This window comes from Zootoca vivipara, chromosome 14 (assembly GCF_965207765.1).
Source record: "Zootoca vivipara chromosome 14, rZooViv2.hap1.1, whole genome shotgun sequence".
Lineage (NCBI taxonomy): Eukaryota > Metazoa > Chordata > Lepidosauria > Squamata > Lacertidae > Zootoca > Zootoca vivipara.
Genome location: NC_142597.1, coordinates 3688077 through 3709396, shown reverse-complemented (window position 1 = coordinate 3709396; position 21320 = coordinate 3688077). Strand labels below are relative to the sequence as shown.

The 21320-nt window shown below is 48.9% G+C and overlaps 1 protein-coding gene across 3 annotated transcripts in view; it reads left to right on the top strand.

Annotated features, from left to right (window-relative positions):
• Window positions 1-15297: 15297 nt before the first annotated feature.
• The window catches only part of PEBP4 (phosphatidylethanolamine binding protein 4), a 251323-nt gene continuing 245300 nt past the window's right edge, over window positions 15298-21320 (top strand). The window contains exons 1-3 of one of the 3 annotated variants that reach the window (XM_035139114.3): window positions 15298-15579; window positions 18052-18179; window positions 20082-20214. In XM_035139114.3, the coding sequence (XP_034995005.1) occupies window positions 15565-15579; window positions 18052-18179; window positions 20082-20214 (276 nt within the window). In that variant the 5' untranslated portion in view covers window positions 15298-15564. The remainder of the gene's footprint in view (window positions 15580-18051; window positions 18180-20081; window positions 20215-21320) is intronic. The other 2 variants (XM_088657825.1, XM_088657824.1) reach the window with 2 other exon arrangements.

Genomic DNA, 21320 nt, shown 5'->3' with positions numbered 1-21320 from the left:
TACTGCTAAAGGCTCCAGTGATACTCTGTGAGAATTGATGAAGCCATGAGAAGGCTGTGAGTGTATTTGAGCCCTGAAAGCCATTTGCATATGTTTAATGTGACCTGGCACTGATGTATCCTGCACATGCACTCTAGCAAATATACTGTGGAGCACAGATGCCTGTTGGTAAAAAAAGGTCATGTGACCGACACTCAACTTCAGATCCATGAGTCAGACCCACGGATGCACTCAGATGCTGCAGTTGTGATTATCTCATAGGCGGGAAATGGCTTGTGATTCCCTGTCTGGCTCAAGGGCTTTCTCACACCTTGCTTAAGTAGATTTTTACCTCACCTACAAGCATGCTGTTATTACAGTAATAATAATTGTACAGATGTGACATGAGTACCTAGGGTGGTTCTTCTCAGCATCGGGAGTCACATGGAGGCATGTGGGTGGGTCACCACTTGTATGCTGTGACTGGATGCTGAAGGCAATGCAGAAGGGTGGAGAAGAAACAAATGGGATTTGAGCATATTCATCACCACCATAAGCTGAGGTTCTTGATAACAGTTTCCCTCTCTATCCAGGGGTGGAGAACCTGTCTTTACCCCACCACATTCCCAACCCTCTGATGACTACAGGCCAACGATGAGCAAAGCTAGGAATGGGCAGGGCCACATTTACACAGGCACATACATTCACCATGCAGACAAGTCCACAGGCCACTTTCCACTGTATATATCAGTTGAGAAATGTGTGTTGGCAGAGGGGGAGGTATTTTCATTCCCCATTGTAGCACTGTGCTCTGAAGGTCAAAGCCAATGCTTAGAATTGTGCTTGGAAATGAGTACTGTAGTAGCAAGTGTAGCTCCTTTAAAGCGGTTGAGACTTGGCCATAGTCAGCTGCTGTGAACCAGAGATGGCTACTGGTCTCTGAAGTGGTATGAGTTACAGGATGTGAGGGACAGGGGATATCGCGAAGTCCCTCCCCTCCTGAGTTCAAGCCAATCACCGAGCACAGGGGAAAGCAGAGAGAGTTCCGATTCCAGTGGGGAAGCAGGAAGTCGTGTCCGAGGCTCAGGCAAGGTAGAGGAGCCAGGGTCCCAGGTGGGACAGGAAGGGGTGAATAAGGGGGGGAGACCCATCCCCCCAACGCCAGAACTACGCAGAAAGAGGAGGGGAAAGAGGATGGGTCTGCCAAAGCTTTTGTGTTGGAGAAAGACGCGCCAAAAGCCATTAGGAGGTTCTGAAACCGACTGATCACATCACTCCGTGTAAATAGCAATGACTTTAGCACTGTAAATACGCAGCACCAATAAAAGAATAAAATGCAGAGCTGCGTAGCGTCGTTACTCTGAAGTAGTCCACTCCGGCCACTGTGACAGCAACCTCCTAATCCTTTTTGGGCTACTTTGGAGTTGCCGGGATGAGCGTGTCAGAGGCGGAGAGATGGCGGCAGATCGCGGAGCAAGCCCAGCAAGAACTGCAGCAGCTGTCGCTGCAGGCGCAGGGGGAATTGAAGGCAGCTAAAGAAGAGACTAAGAAGGTCCAGGACGACCGGCTACAACTTGCGGAACAGGTGAGAGCGCTACAGGAAAGAGAGCAGGAATTAAGGGCGGTGGCGGTAGACCTCCAAAACAAGCTGGATGCAGAGAAAAACAAGGCGGGAGGGGCACCCCAAGTCCAAGTGCTGCCAGGAAGGAGAGCCGGGACGCTAGTAAGCAAGTTCAATGGAGACCCGAGGGAATATCAAGGCTTTGAGACTGAGATTGTGTATGCTCTTGAGCTGCACCACGCTGAGTTCCCTGATGATGAGCACAGGGTAGCGTTTATTGTGGAGCACCTTACCGGGGCAGCCAGGGAGTGGCTAAGACCGTTAATCGCAACAAAGAATCCTTGCATGAAGAATGTCAAACTATTTCTAGAAGGTTTGAAAACGATGTATTCATCCGATAGTCATATGGACCAGACTAAGGAGGAACTTCATAATTTACGCCAAGGAAATATGACAGTTCGCGCGTATTGGGCGAAATTCACCATGCTGGTGCACAGATTGGGGTGGGAACTAGAGTCACCCCCAATGCAAGCGGCGTTCTACTTGGGGTTGCATGAGGAGGTGAAGGATGAGCTCTCGAGAGGTCCAAAGCCCAGTAATATGGATCAGCTGAGCAAAGCGGCTCTGGCGGTGGGGGTGAGACAGGAATCCCGGTGGAGCGACAAGCAAGCAACGCGCGCAAAGCGGGCTTGGTTCCCACGGTCGCAGGAGAAGCCACTCCCCCAACAACCCTTTCAAGCCACGCCTGGGGCCAGTCAGGACCAGGAACCCATGCAGATTGATAGCGTGCGCGCGCGGGCTTTTCAAACCCCAGCGGCGCCAAGACGCAAGGAAGGAAGGGGTGGGAATTGCTTTCTCTGCAACTCCCCCCAGCATCTCGTCAGAGACTGCCCACATCGCAGGGAGTGGCAAGGAAAGGCGGGAACGGTTGTGCCCTCCCCCACTGACGCAGCACCACAGCAGGGAAACGGGAAAGCCTGGCTGCAGGAGACAAGGGGCAGCAGCCAGGCACAGTCAGCAGACAACAGCCCCAGCCCACCCACCCGCACAGAGAGGAGCAGAGCCAGCCCACCCCTCCCAGAGCAGGAGTGGTTCTAGAAGTGACGCTCACGCTCCCAAATGGCTATCCCCTGACGGTCCTCGCCCTAATTGACAGTGGTGCCTCAGCCAACTTCTTCTCGAGAAACTTTGCAGAAGAGCACCAGATCCAGCTTCTGCAGCTGGATTTTCCCCTGCACGTGGCAACCATTGACGGCAGAGAGCTGCTGGGAGGGGCCATCACTCATCAAACCCCCCCCCCATGAGAATGACGGTGGGAAGGCACTCAGAGACACTGGCATTCAACGTCACAACCATCTCAGACCCCCCCATCGTCTTGGGCATGAGCTGGCTGGCGCGCCACGACCCCTCCATCAGTTGGCACCAGAGATGCATCACTTTTGGATCGGACTTTTGCCTGGAACATTGCATGCAGCACCAACCAGGGGAGGGGCCTCCGATAGCCACGGTGGCCACCATGCACATCAAAGGGGGTGAGGCGATACCCAAGCCGTACTGGGACCTGCAGGAGGTCTTCAGCGAAGCGGAGTCCGACCACCTACCCCCACACAGGCCTTTTGACTGCCAGATCAACCTGGTGCCAGGGGCAACTATACCCCCAGCCAAGCTGTACGCCATGTCAGACCAGGAACTGGAGGATCTGCGCGCTTTCATCGACAAGAACCTCAAGCGGGGGTTCATCAGAGAAAGCAAGGCAGCAGGGGGCAGCCCAGTCTTCTGGGTGGACAAGAAAGACACGCAACAGCGCCGTCTTGTGGTGGATTTTAGACGGCTGAATTCAGTAACAGAGCCAGTGGCTTTCCCCATGCCCAGAGTGGATGATCTCCTGACAGCGGCACGCAGGGGCAAGATTTTCACCAAGCTAGACCTGAGGGGGGCGTACAACTTGATCAGGATCCGGGAAGGCGATGAATGGAAAACCACGATGTTCACGCCTCTGGGCTCTTTTGAATATCTGGTGATGCCCTTCGGGTTGCAAGGGGGCTCAGCATGCTTCCAGGCCTTCATGCACCACGTCCTGGGGTCCCTCCTCTTCAGGAAATGCTTGGTCTTCCTGGATGACATCCTTATCTATTCCGATGACCCAGTGCAGCATGTGAAAGATGTCAGGGAGGTGTTGCAGCGCCTGAAGGAGAACCACCTGTATGTGAAGCTGGAGAAGTGCAAGTTTCACACCAAGGAGGTGGACTTCCTGGGCTACAAGCTGTCAGACAAGGGGCTGGCGATGGACAAGGACAAGGTGCAGGCCATCCTGGACTGGCACAGCCCCAGGACGCGCAAAGATGCCCAACGCCTACTAGGCTTCGCCAACTTCTACAGGAAGTTCATCAAGAACTTCTCTCGCGTTACGGCTCCCATCACTGACTGCCTGAGAGGCAAGCAGAAGTTCAGGTGGACACCAGAGGCGCAAGCAGCGTTTGAAAGCCTCAAGAGGGTGTTCGCCTCAGACCAGAACCTGTTCCACATGGTTCAGGACGCGCCCCTACGCGTGGAGACAGATGCTTCTGATAAAGCTGTGGGCGCCATTTTGTTGCAACTGGATGCCAACAGAGAGTGGAGACCCTGTGCCTTCTTCTCCAGGAAGTTGACCCAGCCAGAGCGAAACTACACGGTGTTTGATCGGGAACTTCTTGCGATCCACGCTGCGTTCCAGCACTGGAGACACTTCCTGGTGGGCGCCAAGCACCCCATCCAGGTGTGCACAGACCACAAGAACCTGGAGTTCTGGAGAACTGCCAGGGTGCTCAACCAGCGGCAGATACGGTGGGCAGAGTTCTTCTCGAACTTCAACTTCTCCATACACTACATCCCGGGAGAGCAGAATGTCAGGGCGGATGCCCTCTCCCGCAAGCCAGAGTACATGGAGGAGGAGGCGCCACCGGCACCCAGGCACATTTTCCCCCCGTCAGCATGGTCCTGCGGAGCAGCAGTGGTGAGCGAGGCGGAACTCACAGCACTGACGGCAGCGGATGAATTTGCCAACCGCATCTTCAGAGAACTGAGAAGGGGGGGGGGAGCAGGCAACAGACTTTGCAGAACGCAGGGGGCTGCTTTTCTACAAGGGTGCACTGTACCTGCCCACCACCCAGCTTAGACGTACGGTCCTCAAGCAGATGCACGACAACCCAACGGCGGGTCATTTTGGGAGGGACAAAACCGCTCACCTAGTCATGAGACACTTCTGGTGGCCAGGGGTGCGGGAGGATGTGAGGGATTATGTAAGGGGCTGTGACACCTGCCAGCGGGCAAAGGTGGTCAGAGCGCCACCAGCAGGTTTGCTGGAGCCCTTAGCCACACCGCACCGGCCGTGGGAAGTAGTGTCCATGGACTTCATCACAGACCTGCCGTCGTCCAGGGTCAAGACCGCAGTGTTGGTGGTAGTGGACATCATGTCCAAAATGTGCCACTTTATACCGTGTGCCAGGGCGGTCTCTGCAGAAGAGACAGCCAAACTGTTTGTGGATCACGTATTCAGACTGCATGGATTACCTTTAAGGGTTATTTCGGATCGTGGCCGCCAATTTGTTTCCAGGTTCTGGCGGCGGCTCATGAACCTCCTGCAGGTGGAGGTCAGCTTGTCGACGGCTAGACACCCGCAGACCAATGGACAGGCGGAGAGGGTCAACGCCATTCTGCAGCAGTACCTGAGATGCTACGTCAGCCAGCGGCAAACGGACTGGGTGGATCGCCTGCCACTGGCAGAATTTGCCTACAACAATGCGGTGCACGTCTCCACAGGGGTGTCGCCCTTTAAGGCCAATTACGGGCGTGACCTCAGATCTTTCCCAGAGAGGGAGGGGGAGGAGGAGGAGGAGGGCCCACAGGCTGAGGATTGGGCAGAGGAACTGGAGACGGTGCACCAGCAGCTCAGAGAACACTTGGAGAGAGCCAAGGAAGCGTACAAGAAGGGGGCAGATCGCCACAGGCGACCGGGGGAGGTCATTAGGGTGGGGGACAAAGTTTGGTTGTCCTCGGAGGGCCTTCCCATCAGAGGGCGATGCAAAAAGCTGGCGCCCAGAAGGTTGGGCCCCTTCACGGTCACGCAACAGGTCAACCCGGTGGCATACAGGCTGGCACTGCCAGAGGACATGAGGGTGCACCCTGTGTTTCATAGATCGCTGCTGTCGCCGTACAGGGAAAGCAGCAGGCTCCGAGACAGCGAACAAACCCCTGAGGGAGGGGGGGAGAGGGAAGGCAGGGAGCAACTCAATGAGGCCACGGCCATCCTGGATTCAAGGTGGGGGGTGGGGGGACTGGAGTACCTCATGGCATGGGAGGATGCTCCACCGTCCCAGAATGAATGGGTCCCAGCCACTCAGATACAGGAGGAATTCCTGGTAGAAGAATTTCACGCCCTCTTTCCCCATAGACCCAAGCCCTGGCACATGGAAAGGGAGGGGGAGGGGGAGGAAGCACGGGAGAGCAGTTCACCATGGCGCTGGGAAGCGGAGTTTGAGGAACCAGAGGATGAGGTATGGGTGTCACCGAGATCCACCCAGTCAGAGGAAGGAGCAGATTGGCAGAACATTTTTACCCCCACCAGCTCTGACGCCACGGACTTTTTGGGATTCCCATCCTCCCAGGCGGAAGGGGGGGGCTTGCAGGACTGGGGGGAGGTGTTCACACCAACGGGCTCGGAAAGCACTGAGTTCTTAGGCTTCCAGTCGTCACCGACACCTGGGGGGGACCTGGGGAGGGGTGAAGGAGAGCTTGGGAGGGGGGTGGATGTGAGGGACAGGGGATATCGCGAAGTCCCTCCCCTCCTGAGTTCAAGCCAATCACCGAGCACAGGGGAAAGCAGAGAGAGTTCCGATTCCAGTGGGGAAGCAGGAAGTCGTGTCCGAGGCTCAGGCAAGGTAGAGGAGCCAGGGTCCCAGGTGGGACAGGAAGGGGCGAATAAGGGGGGGAGACCCATCCCCCCAACGCCAGAACTACGCAGAAAGAGGAGGGGAAAGAGGATGGGTCTGCCAAAGCTTTTGTGTTGGAGAAAGACGCGCCAAAAGCCATTAGGAGGTTCTGAAACCGACTGATCACATCACTCCGTGTAAATAGCAATGACTTTAGCACTGTAAATACGCAGCACCAATAAAAGAATAAAATGCAGAGCTGCGTAGCGTCGTTACTCTGAAGTAGTCCACTCCGGCCACTGTGACACAGGGGAACATGAATGCTTCTTTCTTGCCTAGATGAGAGGGATGTGTGTGTGAAGAAACCAGCCCACTGTGCAATGGTAATGTTTACATTTGTTGGTCCGCACCCTTTAGTCTCCGGCCATCCACCAATGGCATGTGGCCATCAGAAGGGGGTCTATGAATCCCAACAGAATCTGAGACACACTGGAACCCCCTTGCAATCATTTCAGCTATCAGAAATTATCTGTACTCTAGAGCAGGGCACCCTGTGTTCTGTCCTCTCTCCCATGCTTTTTAACATCTACATGCAGCCGCTGGGAGGGATCATCAGGGGGTTTGGGCTGGGTGTTCATCAGTGAAGGTCCTGTGTGAGTGCCTGGAGGCAGTTGGAGGATGGATGGTGGCTAACAGATTGAGATTGAATCCTGACAAGACGGAAGTACTGTTTGTGGGGGATAGGAGGCGGGCAGGTGTGGAGGACTCCCTGGTCCTAAACGGGGTAACTGTGCCCCTGAAAGACCAGGTGCGCAGCCTGGGAGTCATTTTGGACTCACAGCTGTCCATGGAGGCGCAGGTCAATTCTGTGTCCAGGGCAGCTGTCTATCAGCTCCATCTGGTACGCAGGCTGAGACCCTACCTGCCTGTGGACTGCCTCGCAAGAGTGGTGCATGCTCTGGTTATCTCCTGCTTGGACTACTGCAATGTGCTCTATGTGGGGCTACCTTTGAAGGTGACCCGGAAACTACAACTAATCCAGAATGCGGCAGCTAGACTGGTGACTGGGAGTGGCTGCCAAGACCACATAACACCGGTCTTTAAAGACCTACATTGGCTCCCAGTACGTTTCCGAGCACAATTCAAAGTGTTGGTGCTGACCTTTAAAGCCCTAAATGGCCTTGATCCAGTATACCTGAAGGAGCATCTCCACCCCCATCGTTCTTCCCGGACACTGAGGTCCAGCGCCGAGGGCCTTCTGGCGGTTCCCTCACTGCGAGAAGCAAAGCTACAGGGAAGCAGGCAGAGGGCCTTCTTGGTAGTGGCACCCGCCCTGTGGAACGCCCTCCCATCGGAGGTCAGAGAGATAAACAACTACCTGACATTTAGAAAATACCTAAAGGCAGCCCTGTTTAGGGAAGTTTTTAATCTGTGATATTTGATGTATTTTAATGTTTGTTGGAAGCCGCCCAGAGTGGCAGGGGAAGCCCAGCCAGATAGGCGGGGTATAAATAATATATTATTATTATTATTATTATTATTATTATTATTATTATTATTATTATTACTGAGAGGAAGAGAGAACAGAGACAGCTGTGTGGATGGATGAGTCAGTGTATGTGTGTGTATGCCTGCTCTTGCCCCACCCACTTCCACTAGCCCTGCCCATTTTTGGCTCTGATTGCACCCACTGCTGGGATGGTAATGTGGACCTTGGCAGGCAAAAGGATCCCTGTGCCATCATGCAAGTAATGAAGCCAGGCATGCCTGGAGTTAACTCTGTAGAGGGGGGCTAAGGGCTTGGCTGCCTGACCTTTTGAGATGCACCAGTGCAATGTCCTCAACCTCTCAGCTACTGAAACGAGACCCAGAGTCTCTTCTAGATGTGGGTGTTCAGCACCTGCCTTGTGACTGTGTGTGTGTGTGTGTCACAAATGAAAACACTGTTCCCAAAATAGAATCCTTTCCTCCTGTGAAAGATCTGCAGTTGTATAAACGTTGCCTGTGGCTGGTGGGTGGGTGTTGTCAGGTGCTTTATGTAATCCCTGCACAGGAATATCAGAAGCCCAGAAATGCTGTTGCTGCTGCTGCTGCTTTATGCTAGTGCTGCAGCTCCAGCCTCCTCAAGATCCCAAGGTCATCTCCCACAGCCTTTGCTGTGTGATTATTTGGGGGAATTTGTCCATGCATACCAGAGAAGTCAGGTGACCACAATAAAAAGATCCGCCCAGCTATTTGGCTGTAGGCCAGTGCAGATGAGAGGGCTGTGTGTGTGTGATGTGCACATGACCTAAGGTGACCAGGTACATAGCAGCATGGGACTGCTGGAAAAGAAGCCATTTCAGCAGGTGCCGTCTTTCTTTGCCTTTGCAGCAGCATTCTGTGACAAGCTGAGCATGCCAAAACACTCCCTTCTACACAGCCAGCAAAGATGCAGGATCTCTTCACCTTTGCATCTGGTCACCTTAATATTGGCTGTGCTATAAACTTTTGGGAATCATACTAAGCACTGTAACAGCAGGAGAGTAAAATTATCAAGTTTCCTCTTCAAATTACTGTATAAGGTTTCCAAATTCTTCACATACTGTAAAATTAATTTAGGGAATTTCCTGTCACAACATGCAGTGCTTTAAAAGAGGATTTCTACAAATCCACGGAGAAAGCATTGGCTACCAGTCGTGATGGTGATAGATGGCAGCCTTCCTCTGAGGCACAATAGTTGAGAGAGCAATTGTCTTTGTGTCCTGCTTGTGGGCTTCTGCAAATCTTCTAACCGGCCATTGTGGGAAAAGGATGTTGTACTTATCAAGGCTCTTTATATTCTTATGCAAGGATGGAAACATGCAAATGGGACAGGTGAAGCTCTAGAGCAGGCATGTCCAACAGGCAGATCGTGATCTACCGGTAGGTCACTAGACATCTGCAGTAGATCACTGGTAGATCATTGGCTCCCCCCAAAGAAGCTGAACAACTGTGGCTCCCCTAAGAAAAGCTCAAAATTTTACCTCCTTGAAAAAACTCAACAAATTTGGCCAGAACCCCCCCCCAATGGGCCTTCCTCCTCCCTAAAAAAAGCTCAACAACTTTTGACCTGAACCCCCCAAAAGGGGTTTTTAACTCTGTGAGTAGATCGCAGTCTCTTGGGAGTTGGCCACCCCTGCTCTAGAGTCTACTATCTTCGCTTACCAGCTTCAGTTGCCATTCAGGAAGCCAGCCAGCCAGGCTGTTTACACCCTTGTCTATTTCTCCATGTGAATGGAAAGTGTTCCAGAATCCAGACATTGTGCTCCATAGTCTTCTGAATAAATGATTAGGGCACATCTTTTTGAGCTAGGGAAGACAGAACTGGTGGTTTGAAGGCTCACATCTGAGTGAGGCAGGCTGGCTGTCATTTGATAGGCATAGGCATGAAGCAAGGCAGGCAAGCTGAGCAGGTATGCTTGCAACCAGATGCAGGCAATCCGAGAACAATCTTCATATCAGCAGGCAAGTTGCACAGGTAAAACTCCACTGGCCGCTTATGTTGCCTGGCCATTGAAGAGGCAATCAACTGCAGTACCTCCTTCTGGCCTGGGTGGCACCTAAGCACAGAAGAAAGCAGGTCAACAGCTCCTTCTAATGGTAACCTGTGGTACGGGGGCATTTTCTACAGAAGGCCACTTGGATCAGGCTGTTAACGATCTCTGGTTCAAGACTAGGAGCTGGCTTTGGCAGGTGGGATTGGGCTGGAGGTGGTGGTTTTTAGCAGCCAACAGACATTGAGCTGCAAAGTGAGAGTCAGGACTAAACATATTTAATTTTAGAAATGATGCACTTGGCAGAGGCAGATTTAGGGGTGCACAACCAGTTTGGTGACACTGGGCTCAGAGCCTTGGGGGTGTCACATAGAATGGGGAGGCTCTGAATTTTGGTCTTGCCTGGGGAACCACTGAAATTTAAGTTTTGCCACTGTGCTAGGAAGAATAATCTGAATCTATTTTCCTGTAGGTTTGTTACTGTGGAATAAGTTACCCATTCCTGAATATGAATATCTCACAGTAAATCTCAAAACCCGTTGTTGTTTTTTACATGTGCCCAAGTTACAATAAAATAAAATTGAAGTATTATTTTCCTATCTTCATGGAGTTTTAATTTGCAATAAAGGTAAGGATACAAGAAACAGCAACAATACAGCAAGATTACTAAAGGAATAAACTCATTATGTACATATATATATATATATATATATATATATATATATATATATATTAAAAGCACCCCACGTGTGGGGTTATGAGTCTAGTAGCTTATGAGTCTAGGAGACACTCTGCTCCATTGCCTATGTGATTTTTGGAGGCTGCTTGAGGCCTGATAGAAAAAGTAACCTCAGGATAAAGGAAGGTGATGCCACAAGTCTTATGCATAGGACATGATATTTTGCAATCCAATTAATGCAGTCCAACAATAATTGCAATAGTGTGGCTCTCAGGAGTGGAGCCCATTGTTCAAGTCTACATCTAATCAAACTAACCTAAGAGTGATATTCCTTGACAAAGTGATGGGGCTATACAAATGGTGATAAATAGTCAGGAATATAGTGTTCTCTGTCATTTGTTTGATATACACCACTCCTTTAACAACAGTCTCTGGGAAAACAATATTATATATTATGTTCTAAACTTCATCACTGGTCTGTCTGCCTCTTCTTCAACCCATGACATTGCAAAAGCTTAATCCAACATAATTGAGTGTAGCTGCCCGTTAGCAAATGGTGCAGATGAAATCCCAAAGCCTAAACTCTGGTAGGTAAATCCTTGTGGCTAATCTCTAGTGCTGGCAGCCTGTTGTTGCTGTAAATCTGCTGCCAGAAATGTTATGTGTTGTGTTTACACCCAGGCCAAGACAATTTGGCAGGACTATTGGACATATGCTGTCAACCAGTTGGTTTATTTAAGATTACCTTATGCTGTGCTTGAATCACTGCATAGGCACTGGCTGAAAATGCTCAGCTGCATTTTACACTCATCTCATCTCATCTCATCTCAGTGCCATGTTTTGCATAAGACAAACATTTGTTGGTTGCTTCAGGTATTGTTTCTGGGACAGGCAGATCCAAAAGCTTCCTCTGCTTGGAACTTGCAAAGGCTCTGATGTCTCAGGCATCACCTTTCCATATTCCCATTTTAAAGAGGCAAGAAGAAAAGAGGTTGGGAAGAGAAAGGGCCATTCTTCAAAATTTGCACTTCTATAACAAGTGCACACCAGCTAAAGTTTTGAATCCCAGAGAAATAAATTGGATCAAACTTTACAGCTGAAGCGTGTCACCCCAATCTCTGTCAAGTGGTAGCAAGATTGCAAAGGGGACCAGCTGCTTCCCCAGAGTCTTTTCTATTGGGAATCAAGACGTGGCAGAGACAGTTGTGCCATTTAAGAAATATGGTTTATTTTAAACATATTTACACCAGAGGATTTCAATGGAGGGAGTGCAAAGTATACGGTAGACATTTCCATGTCTCTGTCCCACTTGGCTTCAGCCAGCACGCCAAGATGACTTTGCCCTTCATACTTAAGAAGCCTCCATGTGTATTTTTTTACCTATTCCCTGCTTCTCCTTCCCAAGAACTAGGGCTGCCATATGTCCAGACAGTACCATTTTTTGATGTTTTTGTAAAAAATAAATAAAAACAGCTCAACAATTTTTGGGGTTTCCTAAAAACAGCTCAAAACCTTTTGGGATGGCCTGGTTTTTACTTTTTGAAATATGGCAACCCTACAGAAACCCCTTCCAAGCAACTCATCCCCTTCTGTCTGCTTCCCCCTCTCCTCTCTGCTATTCCAAGCCTAGTTTTAAAAGGTGATGGTTTTCCTGTAACCTACATCATTGTTCAATGTAACCACAGGAACCTCCTCCTTTGGCACAGACCCAAGCATTTCCCTCTGATGGGCCATCAACACCTTTGGTCACGCTTAATGGCTTGTATGCTCACTGGAAGGACAGATCTTGAAGCTGAGGCTCCAAGACTTTGGCCACCTCATGAGAAGAGAAGAATCCTTGGAAAAGACCCTGATGTTGGGAAAGATTGAGGGCACTAGGAGAAGAGGACGAGATGGTTGGACAGTGTTCTCGAAGCTACGAACATGAGTCTGACCAAACGGTGGGAGGCAGTGCAAGACAGGAGTGCCTGGCGTGCTATAGTCTATGGGGTCACGAAGAGTCGGACACGACTAAACGACTAAACAACAACAACAACAATGGCTTGTATCCCAGGTGAGGCCCTGGCCTGGAAAGCTTCTTTTTCTGTATTTTCTGTATTTATCCACCAGCTGGCTTCCCCAGCTTCTTCCCTTCAAAACTCCAAATATTATCTAAATTCTACAATATTATTAATTGCTAACATCACTAACTCTAGCAGTTAAAGGTGCCCTTGCACCCGTAAACTCTGTTACCCCAAATTTGAAACATTATGGTGGATTGCACCCAACATGTAGAGGTAAGACTTTAAGAGAACTTTTAAGGCCAGATTAGACATCACATTCATGATTGGATCTCTTCATAAAAATTGTGTGTGTGTAATTTTCTAGTTGGGTTTTTGTATGATAGAGAATGAAGTCTGAATGGACACAAACATTGCCAGCAATTATATTTCCTTTTCAGTTATTTACGCATCTGTCTACACTTGTGAATTTCTGTGCACCAGAACCACTGTCATCATAATTAATAACTAGTCAAGTTCAAAAATTGAGGGCTCATATACCCAGGGAAAATGTAAAAATTGATAAGAATAAGAAACTATGTGCATGTCTGTTTGTGTAATGTATACACAAAAAACCCCATAAAGTTTATGTACATGTGGCCTATTTCCCCTTCCCTCAACTGAAGGAAGTCGAAAATGAAACTGCAACCCTGTTAAGTATAGGTTTGAATAAGTAAGTCCATAGTTTCCAGTTTTTTCTTGTATTCATTTTTTAACATCTGTTGCATACTTTTATGTGTTGGAATCAACAAGTTTCCCACATTGTGCATTACAGCTCAATCTATTGTACTCTTATATTCTGTGGGAGAGCAATTTTTTGTTGCTTCAGTAAATGGTATGGTCTGTTTGCATGGAAGCAGCTGGAGGCCCCTGTACAGAAATTACTCTGAATGCCCACACATATTTTAAAGTTAAGTACCTACTGGGTAATTTATCAGTGCACTAGCTGACGGTCATTTGACCTCACAGACAAACTGTTGGGCTAAGTGCAAAATGTAAACTCTTTTATAATTAAACTTTCCTTTTCTCCCATTTTCAAAACATGACTTCTTGCCAGTGTCCACTCTGATGTGAAAGCATTCTAGCTTCACGTCTTTTGGAGCAGCCAACCCTCCTTCATTGTAATTACAGTTGTATACGTGTAAATGTGTACAGAAGAGTGTTGCTTCTCAAACTTTTGAACTGTGCCTTCAGTCAGTCAGGGCTTTGCCAACTTTTTTGTGCCTGTGGGCACTTCTGCAAAAACTGTCATGGGCACGACTTCCCCCCTCAAGCACACACAGCAACCTGTTCTATTGGCTACAACAGAATTCTTCTTTCAAGTCTAATCTTGGCATGGGCGAGTGATCTTTTTAGGGCCAGGGAAGGCCTCTGGGGCACATGTGCACCTACAGATAACATGTTGGCTACCCATCACCTAATCAGATCAGTTGCCGCTCTGCATTTCACACCCCTTCTTGCCTCAACTGTAGAAACAACTTTTAAAAACTTATTTTTTAATTTTTTTTAAGTCTCATGTACTTCAAAGGAAACCACTTTCTGGTAAGACCGCAATCCTATGCACAGTTACTTGGAAATAAACAAATCAATCACTGGAACTTCATTTAAAAACATCCAAGTTTAAATGAACTTGAATTTGTTAACTGTGTTGCAGTCAGGGGTTGTCATTCATATTATGCACCCTTATTTTGGAAGAAGGTCCATTACATTTAGAGATGTTGTCTAGACAAAACAACTAAAACAACAAATCATGTTTCAGTCCCTGTAAGAGAAGTCTGATATGGAGAAAATAAGGAGGTGATTTATCTATGGCATGGCTCTTGAGATGGGTGTGGACGCACCGTACATTTAAAGCATCACCCCCCCCCCCTCCTGCCAGGCGCAAGAGTCCTCTCAGAGCTTAAAGGTAAAGGTAAAGGGACCCCTGACCATTAGGTCCAGTCGTGACCGACTCTGGGGTTGCGCGCTCATCTCGCATTATTGGCCGAGGGAGCCGGCGTACAGCTTCCAGGTCATGTGGCCAGTATGACAAAGCCGCTTCTGGCAAACCAGAGCAGCACATGGAAACGCCGTTTACCTTCCCGCTGTAGCGGTTCCTATTTATCTACAGTACTTGCATTTTGACGTGCTTTCGAACTGCTAGGTTGGCAGGAGCTGGGACCAAGCAACGGGAGCTCACCCTGTCGCAGGGATTCGAACCGCCAACCTTCTGATCAGCAAGCCCTAGGCTCAGTGGTTTAACCACAGCGCCACCTGAGTCCACATTTAAAGCATCACCCCCCCTCCTGCCAGGCGCAAGAGTCCTCTCAGAGTTTAACCAACTACAATTCACGGGGTTCTTTTGGGGGGAGGGTGGCAGATGTGCTTTTTCCGTGGAAAAGGTAGCCACAGAAGCTGGTTCATAAATTGGCAAACTGTACACTAAGCTTAAAAGCAGAGCCTTTACTCTTCCAGCAAGGATAGGATTAAGCGACATCTCCTCTGTTGTTTTTCTTTCTCCAGCCCTCCTTAACTCTGCCTCCATCCCTTCCCCTCCCTTCTCCCTCCTCCCTCTTTCCTGCTGTAATCTGACCACAAGCCAAAGGTCTCTAAATCAAGATGCAAAGCCCCCGCCCACCCCTATTAGAACCTCGCCAGGGGGCGGAGGCAGCATCGGAATCGCTCTCCAACTGCCAGCCTTGCGATGGGGGGGGGGAGGAGGAGCCAATCAGCGGCCGCGTCCCTTCCTGCTTGGCTGTCCCCGCCCTCGCACCTGCCCGCTGCCAGCTGGGCCGACTTTCCATAACAGCTGCGGGCGCGGTTTAAGAGTTTGCGCAGCGGCGGGATTATTCGCTGCTTTAGGACGGGCAACGTCCCCTGAGCTCCCTGTTCTGCACTGGCTTTGATGCGTCAATCCCAGGTAACCCTGGCCAGAAACTGAAGACATTTAGGGTGCAGGCCTAACGCCACCTACCTGCGAGTAAGCTCCATATAATTCAGCAGGACTTACTTCTGAGTAGACATTGTTAGGCTCGCGCTGTTAAGAGGCGGTGCACCTGCAATGTCATCCTGAAGCATGTTTACTCAGAAGCATAGCTGCCAAGTTTTCCCTTTTCTCGCGAGGAAGCCTATTCAGCATAAGGGAAAATCCCTTAAAAAGGGGGATAACTTGGCAGCTATGCTCAGAAGTACTGTAACTCCTACTTAGAAATAAACTTGAGTTCGGTGGGATTTGCTTCCTACTAAGTGCCTTTAAGTTACAACCTTAAGTAGTCAAAATAAAAATAAAAAATCCTTCCAGTAGCAACTTAAGTAGCTGCGTTTCCATTGCGGGTGTGTGGTGGCTTTTCCTGAATAATTCCCCAGGAAGCAGTGTGAAAGGGGGAAAGCAAAATCCGGATTCAAAGGCTGCAATCCCAACTACAGGGAGTAAATTTATACAGTATTCATACTTCTGCTAAACGTGCTTGTGAGATTCAACTGCGGTGCTGGACTGATCTAGCGGGAGTTCTGGTGAGGCGGCTCTGGTTCTGGTGAGCACAGCCTAACTTATTGATGTGGGTGGCACTGTGGTCTAAACCACAGAGCCTAGGGCTTGCCGATCAGAATGTCGGTGGTTCTAATCCCTGCGACGGGGTAAGCTCCTGTTGCTCGGTCCTTGCTCCTGTCCACCTAGCAGTTCGAAAGCACGAAGTGCAAGTAGATAAATAGGTACCGCTCTGGCAGGAAGGTAAATGGTGTTTCCGTGTGCTGCTCTGGTTCGCCAGAAGCGGCTTTGTCATGCTGGCCACATGACCCGGAAGCTGTATGCCGGCTCCCTCGGCCAATAATGCGAGATGAGCGCCACAACCCTACAGTCATCCGTGACTGGACCTAATGGTCAGGGGTACCTTTACCTTTACCTAACTTAATGAAGCCTGCAAAATGTCCCCCACATTTCATTTTTGGACTTTTTCACCATATCTGCACCAGGTAAAGTAATTTTAGTTCTCCAATTTCCCCCACCCACTCCCAACCTGTCTTGTATTTTGCCTGACCCTACATGAGCCCATAATTTGGAAGATATCATTACTAATTAGTTTTTCTGGGACAAATTTTCATATACATTTTAAAAAGTTTACTTGCCTATATCTCTGTGATTTAAACAACAGTCTCTTATGAAATGAGTTCTAGAGGGTAGCCATGTAAGTCTATTAACAAAAAAGAGAGTTTTGTGGCAATATAGTAGATGTATTGTAGCATACGTTTTCGAGTAACTGATGAATGGGTACAATTCCACAAATGCTTACATTGCAATAAATCATATTAGAGGTACCAGGCATCATGTTCCTATTCTTTAGAGGAAAATAGCTACTCAAGGTTAGTGTTTTTTCCTCTAATGCGAAATTGACTCAGTTAATAGCGGGTTCATACTGGACTGCCCACATTTCACTGCTTTATTAGTTCTGTGATGCTTTCCCAGTGTTAATGCATTATTGCTGTCGAGAGATACACTTGCAGTATAGTGCAACAAAAATGGGACAAAAAGTAAACAGAAGTGTTTGTGGTCTAAGACTTTAGAGGATTTCAGCAGGCAGTTGTAGGAAGACATGCACTGATTGGAAAGGAAGCAATATTTCTGCCCCAAAACATTGTCACTAGAAACAGCACTGAAAGTGGGATTGTGTATGATTGCCCTGATACCACCATGCACACAAATCATCATGAATGCACACAGGGCTCTCAGTTTGGGACGGCAGAAAATCTGCATAGCTGATCTAGAGACATTTCAAAAGCAGTAGTAGTCTTCAATGCAATTGGTCAATATATAGTCCAATAAAAGGCCAGATTCTCCTGAATGGTTGTCAGTAGCCCTGAGTTCCATTAATCACTTTTGTGGATGTAGCTGAATATGAATGCCATTTGAGTAGGATCAGAAGTTACTGGGTACATATGCTGGTTTACATCACATCCAAGTAGTAAAAAGCGTATTTATTTTTTTTGCATTTCCTACCCATGTAAACTGCTGCTTTTAGAAAATCATCCCACAAAAGAAGCATAGTATAAAAGAGATCATTGTTAAGATTGGCCAGGGTCTTTAAAAAAATGTACATGTTAAAATAGATGCAGTTGATGTCAGGTAGAAGTGGGATTAATGTGAGATTGGTTAAAGCCTTCCTTATATAAGAACAATGTAATTTAGTGAGCAGGGGAAGATGAAAAGAGAATGTTCTTATCCTGCAGGTGATGCAATCACAGCAAATGCAAATAAGTGGCATGGAGGGAGGATTTGGCACTTGGCAACAGAACTCGGAAGGAATTGCCTTCCTATAACTTGCAAAACTGCACACAGGCTTGGTATGTGGCTTTATCTTTGAGAAGCTGTACGTTTTACATCCTTTATCTTTCACAGGACAGGATGAAGCTCCTGATCATTTATTTCCTGGCAGCTGGTTTGATTGGTGCTGGTGTGCAAGTTGCTGCACAGAGAGAGGAGTGCGTCTTTGAGAGGCTGAATGAGAAGGATGCCCAGTTTTGTAGGTGAGCTCATTATTCCCTCACATTTCCCATAGAAACACAGCCCAAGGGATCATTTTCTTACATCATGGCCCATGACAATGTGATAAGCAGTATATTTGAATATCATAGCGGTGCATGGTAATAACCTTTTCATATTTTGCACAATGGGTGCAGCCAGAATTTATGTTAGGGGGGGGCAGAACCTCAGTTATATATATATGGGACCCAGGTGGTGCTGTGGGTTGAACTACTGAGCCTAGGGCTTGCTGATCAGAAGGTTGGCGTCCCCTGTGAGCTCCCGTTGCTTGGTCCCAGCTCCTGCCAGCCTAGCAGTTCGAAAACACGTCAAAATGCAAGTAGATAAATAGGAACCGCTACAGCGGGAAGGTAAACGGCATTTCCATGTGCTGCTCTGGAAGCTATACGCCGGCTCCCTCGGCCAATAATGCGAGATGAGCGCGCAACCCCAGAGTTGGTCACGACTGGACCTAATGGTCAGGGTCCCTTTACCATATATATATATGGACCCAGGTGGCACTGTGGGTTAAACCACAGAGTCTAGGGCTTGCTGATCAGAAGGTTGGCGGTTCAAATCCCTGCGACGGGGTGAGCTCCCATTGCTCAGTCCCAGCTCCTGCCCACCTAGCAGTTCGAAAGCACATCAAAGTGCAAGTAGATAAATAGGTACCGCTCCAGCGGGAAGGTAAACGGCGTTTGCATGCACTGCTCTGGTTCGCCAGAAGCAGCTTTGTCATGCTGGCCACATGACCCGGAATGACCCGGAAGCTGTCTGCGGACAAACGCCGGCTCCCTCGGCCTATAGAGCGAGATAAGCGCCGCAACCCCAGAGTCGGACACGACTGGACCTGATGGTCAGGGGCCCCTTTACCCTTTACCTATATATATATATATACTTGCTGCCCACTGCCCCCCCCCCCGGCTACACTGTGCCGGAACATTTCTGGTAGATGCGCTGTAACAGTTTTTGGGTAGGAGAAGGTCTTCATGTGCTTAACTCTTCTATTGAAACAAACTGAAATTAGCTGTACTGTACTTAACTTTGGCTGCATCATGCTTCTTATTCTGGAATTTTAGAACATTTTAGGGAGGTGAGCTGAGGAGTCCTGAGGACCAGCAGGGCGTGGTTTGGTTTTGTTTTTTGGGTGTTTTTTTTGCATTTAGCCCATGGGCCTGAGGGTCCCCTGCCCTGATTTATAGTATGCATATTGTAATCATGCTACTCACACCTTCTGACTTTGAATTCTCCATCACTACTGTACTAAGCTATCAATAAAAAGTTCCATTGTAAATTCCTTTCTGTACAGAAATGATTTTATTAGAATCTTTGTAATCTTTGAGAAGTCCTTGGCCACATCACACCGTTTTTGGTTAACTTTTGCCTACATTAAGAAAGGCCTCTAATATTTAGCATACTATATTACAGGCCCTTCTTGGCCTGCATCAGTGGGCACTTTGGGGAATGTGTTAATTTGCGCATTAAAGGGGAAAGGGAGGAAGAGAGCTTTTCAGTGATGTGGAGTAGATTGCAAAGAGGCAGATGAATTAACCTGGAAAAATAAATAACAAGAGAGCCAAATATGGGATTGTTAGGATGCTTGTATAGATGTAATCTGAAGAATGAAAAGAACCTATTAGCTACACTTTAATTACCTTAACAGTGTGTACAAGGAAGTGTACAATGGATGTGTGAAGTAATTATTGTATGATGTGTTGCTGGTTGTGGTGACAGAACTCAAGTGTGTAAACTTTATTCTGTATTAGTTTATCCAATGCAAGGTTTCTTTGGGGGGCAAGGTGAATATAATTAAAATTTATACTTTTCATAGAATGCTGCTGATCTTCAACTCACTTCTTGTTTGGAGTCTTTTGTAAGATCTCACTCCAGTTTTATGTTGCTTACAGAGGAGATTTAGAAGTTTTGTATCCAGATCTGGGAGATGTTGGCTGTACATTTATTCCAAAGTGCAACATGTACCGTCAACGGATCAGCATGGAATGGAGCAGCCCAAATATCAGATACCACCAGGCAGATAAGGTAAGGCATCAATGGTCTCATTTTGTGAAAATGTTTGCGATCGTGGCAGAGATATTTTGAATACAGACCTGTCATCAAATCACAAATCATCTTATTTTTTATTTTTTTATTTGGTAACTAGTGGATTTTAGCCCGTTTAAAAACGGGCGCTAGAGGAAGCGGCCTGCCGGGACTGGCTTGGCGGTGGCGGGTCTTCCCGCCACCACCAAGCCAGTTCGCAGCGGGGGCTTTTCGCCGTTTGCCTTCCCCTGAGGGGGAGGCAAACGGCGAAAAACCCCGCCGCGCCGCAAATCGGCTCCGGGACTGGCTTGGCGGTGGCGGGTCTTCCCGCCACCGCCAAGCCAGTCCGCAGCGGGGGTTTTTTCGCCGTTTGCCTTCCCCTGGGGGAGGCAAACGGCGAAAAACCCCGCCGCGCCGCAAATCGGCTCCGGGACTGGCTTGGCGGTGGCGGGTCTTCCCGCCACCGCCAAGCCAGTCCGCAGCGGGGGGTTTTCGCCGTTTGCCTTCCCCTGGGGGAGGCAAACAGCGAAAAACCCCGCCGCGCCGCAATTCGGCTCCGGGACTGGCTTGGCGGTGGCGGGAAAAAGGGGAGGAATTCCTCCCCTTCTTCCCGCCGCTGCCAAGCCAAAGCGGGCCTCCCTACGCGCCCGCTGCCGCTTCGGCTTCCTCGGGTTCCCCGAGGAAGCGCCGTCCCATGCCGGAGGTGTGCGGCAAGGCTGCCGGGGGGGGGGAGCGCTTCTCTCCCCCGCCGCCTCACCGCGCACCTCCAGCATGAGACTGGGCTTCGGAGCGGCGGTTGGCGGAGCGGCAGTTGGCTGTTCCCTGTGTCCCGAGAGCACGGGTCCAATCCCTGTGTCCCTGGTTGTCCCTCCGTCCAATCCCTGTGTCTCTGGGGGACATGCGCAGTACCCCAGGGACACACGGGACATCTGGACGCAGGGACAACATGGACATTATTATATAGGATAGTGTTTAATATCAGAAAAGCCTGCAGCTGAGGGATTGTTTCATGAAATCCTGTTTGTACTATCACAAGGTGGTGACGTGAATAAAATTTCAATCCATGATCAGGAAGATCAAATATTCAGGTTGCTCTCAACATGTCA